General features: G+C 34.7%; 1 protein-coding gene across 1 annotated transcript in view; it reads left to right on the top strand.

The window, feature by feature from the left end:
• Positions 1-13,618, top strand: part of ABCG2 (ATP binding cassette subfamily G member 2 (JR blood group)) — a 78,262-nt gene that overhangs the window by 59,182 nt on the left and 5,462 nt on the right. The window contains exons 10-14 of the mRNA XM_074228132.1: positions 5,111-5,193; positions 5,998-6,087; positions 8,143-8,267; positions 10,473-10,627; positions 11,385-11,474. Coding sequence (XP_074084233.1) covers positions 5,111-5,193; positions 5,998-6,087; positions 8,143-8,267; positions 10,473-10,627; positions 11,385-11,474 — 543 coding nt within the window. The remainder of the gene's footprint in view (positions 1-5,110; positions 5,194-5,997; positions 6,088-8,142; positions 8,268-10,472; positions 10,628-11,384; positions 11,475-13,618) is intronic.

Raw genomic sequence — 13,618 nt, 5'->3', positions numbered from 1 at the left:
TAGGATGCTTAAGTAGACAGCGGGAAAAAATAGGGGGAATTAAAGGGAGAATAGATTAAGGAAGGAATTAATTCTAATCTAAACCTCTTTCAAGGATATACAAAAATATTTACAGCTCTTTTTGAGGTGACAAAGAATGGGAAAACTAGGGGTTAACTATAAATTGGGGAATGGATAAATATGATACATAGCTTAAAATACCATATATGTAATTCATTTATATATATTTATATTTATATATACACATTTGTGTATTTATTATATGTAGACACATTTATATATTATATATACCCATTTATATATTACTTATATATACATACATTTATGTAATATATACATTTGTATTTTATGTATGCACACTCATTTATATATTACAAATATATACACATATTTATAATTATATATACACATTTATAATTATATATACATGCATATTTATATTATCTACATTTACATATACATACACATTTATAATTCTGTATACATTTAATATATGCACATTTATATATTTTATATATATACAAACAGTTATATATTATATATACACATTTATATCCATATACACATCTTTATATGCACTCATCATATATGCACATACACATACACACATTTATATTATATATGCATTTATATATACACATTTATATATTATAAATACACACATTTATGATTATATATACACACTATACATTTATATTATATACACATTTATATATTTTATATACATTTATATACACATATATTTTATATATGCACACATATATACACACACCTACACACTTTTATATATTATTTATACACATATATTTGTATATATATATTTACACATCTTTATATGCATATACACACATGTACATAGTATATAAATATGATGGAACACAGCTGTGATGTGATGCTCTTATCACCATAATGACCAACCAGGATTCCAGAGGACTAATGACCAAACATGCCACCTGCTTCCTGAAGGAGGTGATGGATTCAGAGTACATGCAGACAGACATTTTTTTGTAGACATGGTCAGTGAGAAATTTGGAGTTGCTCAACTATATTTATTTGAAACAGAGGTTACAAATGGGATAGATAAAGGGAGTGAGAGATTTGAGACTGATATTTGAAAATAAGATGAAATTTAAAAAGTAAAAAAAATAGAAAAGGCAAAAGAAGTAAGTCTCTATTTTGTTCTGTTTTAAGGTTTTTCACTTTTTGATTACCTCTAAGGAGAGAACAATAGTGATTCAATAATAATGCATTTTTAAATTACTCATTTTCATAGCACCAGTAGAGAGGGCTAGTCAGTCTTTTACAGGATCCTGTTGCTGCTGGGGGCATAAAGAGGAGAGTTCTTGAAGGTGACTAACCCCTGAGGTGAAGAGCTCAGGATTTTTATTTTACAAACCTGGAAGGTTCCCAGATTAAATTTTTTTCCTTGGGAGAGAGTAAGCTGCTTGAGGACAGGGTGAATAAAAGTCCAGGCAAGTGTCTGGGAAAGAGAGAAAGGAAGTAAGAGGCAGCTTCCCACAGACTTGGATACCTGATCACTTCCTGTGCAGGGAATGGTCAGGTAACGGGACCCCACCCCCTCTGCATGATTGAGGTCAGGTACCCATTCTGAGAGGCAGGAAGCTGGAGGAGGGGGAGAGGGAGGAGCCCAGGTTGCTCTTTACTTTTAACCATGGAGTTACATTGAACAACAGGAGGGACCTTAGATTTGAGCCCAGGGAGCCCTCAGAAAACATCCAGCAGTCACAAATAAAATTTCCTTAATATCAAAAACTAGACAGACATTTCTCCTTCTACTCTATGTGCCAGATAACTAGACAGTGCAATGGGTAGAGCTCCGGCCCTGAATTCAAATCCAATCTCAGACACTTACTAGCTGTGTAACCTTGGGTGAGTCACCTAACCCTTATTGCCTGGCATCCAGGGCCATCTCCAGTCATCCTGATCCATCTCTGGCCACTGGACCCAGATACTCTGTAAGGAGAAAGTGAGGCTGGTGATTTAGCACAGCCCCACCTCTCAAATCCAGTTCATGGGCTTTGTCATGGCATCACCTCCCTGATATCCTGGTCTCCTTCGAGAACAAAGGACAAACATCAACATCATCAAATGCCTCCCTTGTAACAGATGCTGCTAAATCCCAGAGATGCAAAGAAAGGCAGAAAATAGTACCTGCTTTGTAGAAGGCTGCACTCTAGTGAGGCAGTGGGGCATGGCCAACGTGGTACTACTGGCAGTAGAGTTAGGAAGCTCTGGGTTCACATTCTCCACCTCTGATCCATTGGCTCTGTGACTCTATGACTTTAACCTTAAACTGATTGCTGATCCACAGTGGTAGAAGGGATGTAATCAGTGAGAATTCTCCAGACCATAGAAATCATAGTTCTAGACTTGGCCTGCTCTTTTATACAACCTCCTGCCTTCTCTCATTACACTCATGAAACAGACAAGAGGTAGCCTTTCACCTCAAAATTCTTAAAAAAAGACTGGTTTTAATTTTATGTTGCCTCAGTACTTGGGAACATACTGTTGATGAAATAAGAGAGCCGGTTATAAGAGATGAATAAAGTGAACTAAGAGAAAAAGTTACCAATATTTACCCTGAAGGAAGCATAGCTTTGGAAGATGTTAGAGGAAAATGTTGAAACTGAACAGAAGGAAATCATTTGTGTGTGCTTGCTTATATTGTATTTTGTAGCTCGCTATTTTGTGAGAACTTGGTTTTGTGATGTGACCTTGAAATCAGAGGGTTTTTTTTTTCTCCATAGAATCTAGCACAGGATGCATAGGTGATTAAATACTTACTGATTGGTTAGCACATAATAGGTGATTAAATGCTTGCTGATGAGCACATAGTAGGTGATTAAATGCTAATTTATTGATTAGCATACATCAAATTAAATGCTAATTGATTAGCATTTAGGTGATTAAATGCTTACTGATTGATTGTGTTAACTGCCAAGATTAATGGGCATAGTAGTTTTTTGTTTTGTTTTCCTATTTTTCAAACTGAGTCTCCTGTCTTGCACTCTTCTGATCAGCTCCAAAGCTCTGACCTCCATTTCTAGCTTGGATTACTTTACCCTTCCATAGTTAGCCTATTGGTTTTCCCCCACTCCCTCCCATGCTCCCTATATTGGTGCCGGAGAACCCCAAGTTGACTTCAGCAGTATTGCATCTCAGAACTCCCAAGCTGAAGCAATCCACCACCCTGATATTCCCCCATCATGACTTACAATATAACAGTTTCTTTCAGTGTGCATTAAAGTTCCTTCCTTCATTACTTAGTCATTTCCTTTCCAGACAGATTTCATTATGACCCTTCCCCACATCTCCATCATATGGGGGTCTTGACCATGTTCCTCAGTAGAATTTAAAGATTTTGTACCGTAAAGAAGAGGGAATATAGTGATTATACTCCAAGGAAAAGATTTTTAGGAGCATTGAGCAGTAAGATTTGTTTTCAGATTCTTCACTTTGTGTTAACATGCAATATTAAAAAGTATATCATTGTTCTTAGGGTTCTGTGTTCCAGGATCATAGAAAAGCATTATACATAGAATTTTTTCCATGAATTCTATCCTTCATCAGTATCACTTTAAATTTACACAATGCTTTACAAGACAGAGTACTTTGCTTATGAGATATAAGTCAGTATAATTCTCATTTTTCAGTTGAGAAAACTGGGTTTAGAATAGTTCTAAGTGATGTAATAAATGATAAAACTCGAGCTTGAATGATGGTAAGCCAATGCTGTTTCTCAACACCAGGCAGCTTTTCTCCATTATCTGTGATAAACTGAAGTGTTTTTGATGTCCCTAAACCCATTTCTCAACAAAGAGCCCTTTCAGGCAGATTGTTTTGTCTGACAATACTTTAGAGGGTTGTATTTGTCCATGGAGAAACAGAAGGCTTGATAGAGACAGATGAGAGATATTCAGAAAGAAACTAAGCCTGCTCATCTCCCTGCTGTGAGAAATGTAGGGTGATGGTCTTCACAGGGTGTGGAGGGGAGCCTTAGGGAATCCATTACAAAAGGGGAAGTTGTGCGAAATATAGGGTGATGGTGTTCACAGGATGTGGAGAGGAGCCCTTTGGGAATCCATTACAAAGGGAGAATGGCCCAGTCAATCACAAGACTGGGAGAGTCTTCCTAATCCCATTCCAGGGATACCAAACCCCAACAGTCAAGAGTGACCTAGAGATCTTGACCTAATGCTTCTGAGTTTGCGCAATTAGGTAAATGAATATTAACCCCCCCCATGATGATTGGGGTTCTTCAGCATATCATGCATTTTATGATGTGTGGGGGGGATCAAATTAGGGGGCATGCAATGGAATGGGTGGGCCTTTTAGATTGTAACTCAAACTCTGAGAGCCTATGAACATCCAAGAGGGAGAGGAAAGTTGCTGAGGACAATATATTACCTGACTCCTGAGACTTAAGGTGTGCTTCACACCTAGGAGTGAAGTACGGTACCTTGTAAGGTGTATCTTGCAAGGTTCGTGAATAAAATGTACAATTTTCTCTCTAGCAGGTTTTTCTTTTCATTCATTTATAACACTGCCCATCTCCCTGCCCATCCAGATCACCAGGGAGGAATCCACAGAGATGTAAAGACTGTGGGATGGCCCCTCTGCCCCATATAGGGAAGGCTGGTTGAGAGATGTCATGGTGGGGATAGTGTTGGGTGAGCCACTGACCCCCTTAAATATCCATGTCTTTGTGGTTCAAAATCCCTTATAAACATTTTTTGAGGCACTTTTTTATTTTACATGAGAAAATCCTGTTTTTACAATAGGGTATCATAAAGAAGGTCTCCTTCTAATTAACCTCAGCCACCAAGCTTCCTGTTAAACCATATCCCACCTTTTTAATTATATGAATATAAGGTGATATTAAGGTAATGCAATTTACTCTCTGATTTTAAGTAAGCCACACATATCCATTTAGAGAAGAGCAAACATTTTCCCTTTGTTTTATAATGACCTTATTGTAAGTGAAAAATATTTCTATATTTTTTAAAAACTTTAGTTCTTAAATATACTGTGTTTTTGTTTTTGCTTCTAATTCCAACATTCTTTCTTTCCCACCCCATTTCTTACTAAGGTAATCATCACAACTTTCCTTGGATTGGTTGTCGGTGCTATTTTCTATGGGCTAAAAAATGATCCTACTGGAATTCAGAACAGGTAAGGAGCCCAGCCCTAGAATCTCTGAAGGGGTAGTAATAATTTTCAAGTGTATAAAGGGCTAAATATCATCCCCAAGTTGAAGGAAGCTGAGCCCGTAAAACAGACTTGTTATTGGAATTTGTGATTGATTTTCATCTGTTTTTTCCCCCTCTTTTTGAGTACTCCACTCTATATGACTTTTTCTACTTTTCACCTTTTCTGTTTGTTATATTGAATGATAACTCTCATTACTGATGTTCTTAAAAATAATTTAACATTATTGCATTAAAGTATACTCATTTAATTTGATAACCCTGAGTAATCCAGAAAAAGAGCATGCTCTGCTTACAAAGTCAGGGAAATGTGGAGCACATTTTAGCAAGATGGCAATCTAAAACATTGTAGATTAAATAAAAAACTCCTTGTCATATGAAGAGATGGGTTTTGTTACCTGCAAAATCTAACCTTATGAAGTGTCTCAGATATCATCTAAATGAAATGTTACTATGGTGAATGCCCACTTCTCTCAGTTTGTTTGGGGCTTCTGGATGTTATAAATCCATGAAGAATAAAAGCACCACAGGATAGGGAGGGACAGTTTGGCTATTACAGCATAAATGGTCCCAGCAACCTGGTGTTCTCACCAAGGTTTTGGTTAGTGTTGCTTGCTGTTGCACAAATGAATGGAAAGAGGGAGTGATTATTAGTTACTAGAAATCATATTTATTGTTTTTGTTATTTATAAGCAAAATTCTGTCATTTTAATTGTAGGGCATGCTAATGGCTGCATATCTGATTTTTGAACCATTTTTTCTTTCACAGAGCCGGGGTGCTATTTTTCCTGACCAACAACCAGTGTTTCAGCAGCGTCTCTGCAGTGGAGCTTTTGGTTGTGGAAAAAAAGCTATTTATGTGAGTAACCTCTTTCTGAATAACAAGCAATGATTTCCCAAATACTTGTGCTAGTATTATTTTCTATTATTTTCCATAATGAATGAATGAAAAAACTAACATAAATATACACATACATATATAACTATACTTTTATAAGGAGATCTATATTATATACAAATTTAAATAAGTGCTTGTTATTGTAATTAGTGTTGGGAATACATAAAGGGAAATGAGGTGGTTACTAATGTCTCATATTGGGAAGAAGAGTCAAAATGTTACTTTTCCTCTGTGATACTGTCTTCTCTCTAGGTTTTTGGGACACCTGGTTCTTGTCCTATTTATCCTAATTCTCCTTTTCTGGATCCTTCTCCAGGTCATCCCCATCACCATAAATGGTTTTGTCCTGTGGACCCTCTTCTCTGCTGCCTTTTTTATTACCATCTCTAAAATTCTCAAATCTACCTATCTTGCCCCAAATGCTCTGCCGACCTCTAGTCTCACATCTCCAACTATCTTTCAGATATCTTCAACTGGATATCCAGTGGACATCTAAAACTCTGAATACATCTCTTTCCTATCAAGACACCCCTTATAACAGATTACAAAAGGAAGAAAAAGAAGCCAGTTCAAAAAAAACCAAACACTGTAAACTCATTGCAGATACAGAGTTTCATCTCTTCCTACATTTCTGCAGTGAAGGACTGGAGCCACTTTTCTGAACTCTTTTTGGGGACTCAGTTTGGTCCCTATAATTCCACAGAGTTCAGTTTAATAGCATTATTCTTTCAATTTTCACTGGCATAGTGGGTTATGCTTATTGTCTTCTTGCCTCTTCTTGCCACACTCAGTGTGAATTCATCTAAGTTTTTGTATTTCATTGAATTCATCATTTCATAGAACACATTTCTCTTTTATTACATTCATTACTTATTTAGCCATTCAGAAAACTGTTGGCACCCATTTGGTGGGCACCCAGTTATTAAAATTCCTTTTCTTCCACTTCATAGGGGTCTTCTCTTTCTTAAGACCCAACTGGGGCAAAGTTTTCTGCATGAAACCTATCCTGATTTTCTCTTTCCAAATTACCTTATTTGTAATTCTTTTCTTCATCTTAGCATTTATACTGTATATATATATATATTTTATATATATATATATAATATCTCATTTGAATATAAACCTTTTGTGCATAGGAATTATTTTGTTCTTTTTATCCTTTTATCTCTAGTGTATGAAACATAGTAGACATTTAATAAATATGGTTGATATTGTATTTTAAAATTAGTAAATAGGGTAATTGATTGTGGCCCATTCCTTGAGAAACGAATAAAGCTTTCTCTTCATAAAAAAAATTAGTAAATAGGCAGTGGTTTTAGTCCCTCATAATTTAGAGTTATTTTTTTCCAAAGGTTAATTTTATAAAGTTTTTTTTTTTTACTCTATGGATTTAGAGTTTGAAAGCAATTTAGATTTCATCTAAAGCAATCCCCTTCTTTTACACTTAGCAGATAGGTGGGTCCCAATTAAAGTGAATTGTTCAGTCACCCAGTGGTTAAGTAGTAGAACCAGGCTGGGAATTCTTGTCTCTTGACTCCAGATACTTTGCGCTTTTCATCAATATCATTAAGCCTCTATGCTATCTGGCTATTTTTTTCTTCAGTGCATAGGTATTTTTCTTTTTTAATGGATAAATTTTGTTTTGACACAGCTTGCATATTACTTCAGAGTAGTTAATGAAAGACATCTGTTAGAGTGATTAGTTTAGAATGATAGTTTGTTATAGCCCACTACTTGGATTTATTTGTTGGCAGAAAGGAAGAGTCTGGGTTTTAATGTGAATAATTTGGTATCAGCATTGTTATTTTTGCTTTCTACTGTTCTTTCATTTGTACAGTTCTCCATTCTAGAATTTTTTCCTTGCATAGAAGCCATAAAATAGTTTCTCATTTTGAATATTATCTTCTAATTTGCTGTTTAAAATCTGTCAGGTCATTTTGTGAAGCTCTTAAAAGTCTAAATTGTTAAACTGGCCATTGTGTAAATCCTTAATATTTGTTTCATTTATTTTTTTAGACATGAGTATGTCAGTGGATATTATAGAGTGTCTTCATATTTTTTTGCGAAAGTGTTATCTGATTTGCTACCCATGAGAGTATTGCCCAGCATCATATTCACTTGCATAACTTATTTTATGTTAGGTAAGTTACATGAAGACAGAGTGTATCTAAGTTATTCAGTTTATGTTGAAATTGTATTTATGTACTCTCAATATTAAACTTTGATCCTGAAGATTAAAAAGTCACTTTTTCAACAGACCTCCTACTTTAGAGTTTAGAGTCTCTCTGAAAACGCCAAGATATTCTTTTAACATTTTAGACAATTTTTTCTCTTATAATGATAGTCGATTTATAAGATTGTCTAAACTAATGCTTAGCATATAGAACTGATTCAAAAAGATTAAATTTTGATATTTGATTTTTAAAGAAACCATTTAAGTCCTTGTTTGGACTAGTCATCTCTCTGGTTATTATGTGACCTATAGGTTTTGACGCTTAGAGACTGGAGTAAATATTTAAGCAATAACTAATGAAGTCACTTAATAAGAATATATCAATTTATATTCTTTTTTCAGTTCTTTAAACAGAACAAAGCCCCAGTCCAATTGAGCAAGCCATAATATGTGTATGACATTTTCATAGGTTTAGGTGAAAAAGCATCTTTTTATTCATTATTTACTATTAGCATCTATAAACCAGTCAACTCATAGGCCTTTTATTGTACTTTGTAGTATGCATAGAATTCCAGGCCTCTATTCATGAAGACTCATTTTCCTGAGTTCAAATACAGCCTCAGACACAAACTAAATGTGTGATCCTGGACCAGTCACTTAGCCCTGTTTGCCTCAATTTCCTCCTCTGTAAAAATGAGCTGGAGAAGGAAATGGGAAAACCACTCCATTATCTTTGCTAAGAAAACCCCAAGTGGAGTCATGAAAGGTTGGACACAACTGAGAATAACTGAACAAAGTCACCTAAAACAACACTTGCTGATTGATAAGAATAGTGTGTGTTAATGTAGTGCTTTTAACTTTTAGTAGATTAGATAGCCACATTTAGACTTTTTGGTATCCCATACTATGGACTTGTACTAGGGACCTGGGAAATCAGGACTAAACTTACTGTGACTGAAGCAGAAAAAAAATCGTGAGGTATTTATTTGGGAAAGTCGTAGGGAGATGCTTCATAATCAATTACGCAATTCCATATTCATGTTAGGAACTTTTATTTTGCCTCTAAGACTTTCATCTCTGGTACCTCTTATTCAGGAATGGGAATAGTTTACTGGATCAACTTTTTGTTAGTCCTTGATTTTTTTTTTAGTGGAACATGTGGGAAGCAACAAAGACATGTTTTGACCCATAGGCTTATTACTTAATATGAGTAAGATTGGACAGACACAAAAAGATATATTACCAAGATACCATGTTATATTTGATAAAAATGGTCAACCGATTTTTAAAAATGTCTACTATTAAGACATAAATGGAATAGAATGTGAGCTCTCTGAAAGAAGATGCAAAAACCAGGAAAAAAATCCAAAACATTTTTATTTTGTATCCCCAGCTTTCACACAGAGTAGGCAGAATAGATACTTTTAATAAATGCTTGCTAATGGATTAGAAAGACTTAATTACTAAATCACATATGATCTTGAACAAACTAGTAAAACCCATGGACCCTCAGTGCCTTCAGCTGTATAAAGTAAGGGAATTATGTTAGATGGTCTTCCATATTAAAAACCCTTGACATTTATCTAATACTTTAATGATTTGAGAAATGCTTTATGCATTTTTTTTCACTTGAGCCTTACAAAATCCTTGTGAGATAAGATACTATAGAGATCATGGTTCCTATTTTACAGATGAGGAACCTGAGTCTCAGACTGGTAAATTAACTTGTCCTTAGCCACTCAGCTAGTAAAAGTGCTAATTATAAATTTCATAGCTGAAAAGAAAGACAAGGATAGCAGACTCTTGCCTATATAATATTATGACATGATCCAAGATATAATATGATCATGATAAAATATAAGATACATGATACAATGATTCAAGATATAATAATGAAATATAATATAGCACAATACATATATAGCTATATGATACAATATAGCTATATTATACAATATAATAAAATATGATACATATAATATAGCATAAAACAATATAATCTAATATATAACTTGTAATACAGCAATATAATATATTAAATAAATATAAATGATATAATATACAATTTTATATTTTATGGTACTTTATCTCAACATTTTGTAATCCTCAAAAGCAGTACAGTGTTGCAAACAGTTAGATTGTCTGATTGCTTTATTTTTTCCCCCATGCCAAGGACTGAAACCAACAGCAGAGGCCTTCTTCATCATGATGTTCACCTTGATGATGGTCGCCTACACTGCCAGTTCTATGGCTCTGGCTATCGCTGCAGGTCAGAGTGTGGTGTCTGTGGCCAATATCTTAATGACCATCTCATTCGTTTTCATGATGGTGAGTGGGAACCATTATTCCATGATTGTGATGGAGAATTTTTTTCGATTGATTCTTCAGTTAGATAGAAACATCATAGAGAGAAGAGGAAAAATTGGCTCCTTCAGGACCTGTTTTAGAGCAGGCCAACTTTCCTTTGATGCTCTGGTCTTAAACTTTTTACTATAGAGAATAGGTATAATTAATAATGTTAAGAACCTCTGCCTTAGGGGGCGTCTAGGTGGCGCAGTGGATAAAGCACCGGCCCTGGAGTCAGGAGTACCTGAGTTCAAATCTGACCTCAGACACTTAATAATTACCTAGCTGTGTGGCCTTGAGCTTTCCTCTGACACTGAGAGGATAAATTTTGCAAACTATGTGACAGGATTATGGCTTAAACAAAATCATCTGAATTTACAAAAGGACAAAAAATTCAACTTGTTTCTTGGAGGTGAAGAATAGTTGAAAACAAATGCTGTAATGCATAATGGATTGATTAGACTAGAAGGGGATAAGTATTGCTTATTTTTCTTTATCATTCTGGGTTGAGTGACTCACCCAAGGTCTCACAGCTAGTAAATATCTGAAGCCAGATTTAAACTGGGGTCCTCGTGTCTCTAGGTCTCTGCTCTGTCTACTGCACCAGTTAGCTGCCCCATTGTTAGTTTTTAAGAGCAAAAGTAGATGGGAGACCATTCCCTCAAAAAACAATTAAGTTTCTGAAATATGTTATCTATGATAATAATCTAAAAACTGACTGTTCTTGTTTTTTTTGTAGATATTTGCAGGGTTGTTGGTCAATCTCCAAACTGTTGAGCCCTGGCTTTCATGGCTACAATATTTCAGCATTCCCCGATATGGTTATACAGTAAGTATTTCTCTTGTTCTTTGTGTAACTGAAATGCTGCCTCTGATTATAGCAAATCTGGCAGTAGATTAAAATCATGGAATCAGAGTCCTCTTTACTTAAATCTGTATGAGATTCATGAGGAGTCTAAAACTAGAGAGTCCTGTAGCCAGTGCTTCTTTTCCTTATGAACCTTGATTCTGCTGGTTAGTGTGGAAAAATTTGGCTTGGTGCTTTTTTAAACCTACAAAGGCTGGGAAACCCAGTATATTTTAAAATTAATACTCATGTATCAAAAAAAGAATCTGTTACAGAAATATTTATAGCTGTTCTTTTGGGGGGTGACAAAGAAGTGGAAATTGAGGGAATGCCCATCAGTTGGGAATGGATGAATAAATTGTGATATGTGATTGTGATATGCTATAGAAATGATGAGAAGGGATGCTTTCAGAAAAACCTGGGGAGACTTCTGTGAACTAATACAAAGTGAAAGGAGTAGAACCAGGAGAATGTTTAAAAATATTTTTAATTTCTTTCATTAAATGTTTCCCCAATTCATTTTAAAATGTTTTAACATTTTTAAAAATTTTGACTTCTAAATGCATTCTGTTCTTTCTACCTCTCCACCATTGAGAAGGTAGGTAATAAGATATTAATTATACATGTAAAGTCTATAAAATATATTTCCATATTAGCCATGTGGCAAAAGGAAACACATTTATAATAAAAAAAAAAAGCTGAAAGAATAAGCTTTATTGAATGTAATTTTTATAACATTATGATCTGAAAAGGCTATGTTTAACATTTCTATTTTTTCTGCATTTGTGAAGCTTTTATGTTGTAATGGTTAGTTTTTGTGAAAGTGCTATGTACAGCTGAGGAAAGAAGTATACTTTCTATTCCCATTTCATTTTCTTCAGAGGGCTATCATTTCTCATTTTTCTAGAATTCTATTCATCTAATTTCTTTCTTAATTTATGTATAGATTTATCTAATTCTTAGAGGAGCAAGTAAAAGTCCCCCATTAGTACAATTTTACTGTACTTTCCTCCTGGAATTAAATTGTATTGCTTCTGACTACTACCTTCTTTTATTCACCCTCCTTTTCATCACCCTTTGCTTTCTTTTATCCATATCTACTTCTCTTACCTGTTGGACAAGATAGATTTCTGTACCCAATTGAGTGTATAGGTGTATACTATTTATATGTGTATATATATAAAAATATATTTGCATATATATGTGTGAAAAAATAAATGTATATTCCCTCATTGAACTAATTTAAATGAGAGTAAGGATCAAGTATTGCCTGCCATCCCCTTCCCCCAATTTTCTCTTCACTATAAAAGCTTTATTATAATCCTCTTTTAAGTGAGATCATTTCCCCTATTCTTCCTCTTCTCCTAGTACATCCATCTTTCTTACTCTTCATTTTTCTTCTGAGATTATCCTAACTGACTCACTTCTGTGCCCTACATGTATTGCTTCCTATATGGTGATGTAAACAGTTCAGTCTTATTAATTATTATTAAATCATTATTATTAATTAATATTAAAGATTTCTCTTTCATGTTTATCTTTTTATGCTTACCTTGAATCTTATATATGATGTCAAATTTTCTGTTTTGCCTCTGGTATTTTCATTAGCAATACTTGAAAGTCCTTTAGTGCATTGAATATCATTTTTCCCTGAAATAATTGCACTCAGTTTTTCTGGGTAGGTGATTCTTGTCATAATCCTAGCTCCTTTGCCTTCCAGAATATCATATTTCAAGCCCTCTGATCCTTTAATGTAGAAGCTGCAAAATCTTGTGTTTTCCTGACTGTGGCACCATGATCTTTGAACTGTTTCTTTCTGACTGCGTACACTATTTTCTTCTTGACCTGGGAGCTCTGGAATTTGACTATGATATTCCTTGGAGCTTTGATTTTGGGATCTCTCTTTCAGGAGGTGATTGGTGGATTCTTTCAATTTTTATTTTACCCTTTGTTCATATTGGGTGCAGATTTGAATGATTTTTGGTAGCTCTATTGCCCATAACCACTTTGAAGACACACTTCAAGTTGGGCAAAGAGTTACGACGGGGCAGGAAGACCCTGAAGAACAGAATCATTTGCAAATGAGAGTGGCAACAGAAAATTGGGTACCCCCTTTTTTTTTAGAT

This window comes from Macrotis lagotis, chromosome 3 (assembly GCF_037893015.1).
Source record: "Macrotis lagotis isolate mMagLag1 chromosome 3, bilby.v1.9.chrom.fasta, whole genome shotgun sequence".
Classification (NCBI taxonomy): domain Eukaryota; kingdom Metazoa; phylum Chordata; class Mammalia; order Peramelemorphia; family Peramelidae; genus Macrotis; species Macrotis lagotis.
The sequence above is the reverse complement of the archived record's forward strand: the minus strand, read 5'-3'. Positions and strand labels throughout refer to the sequence as shown.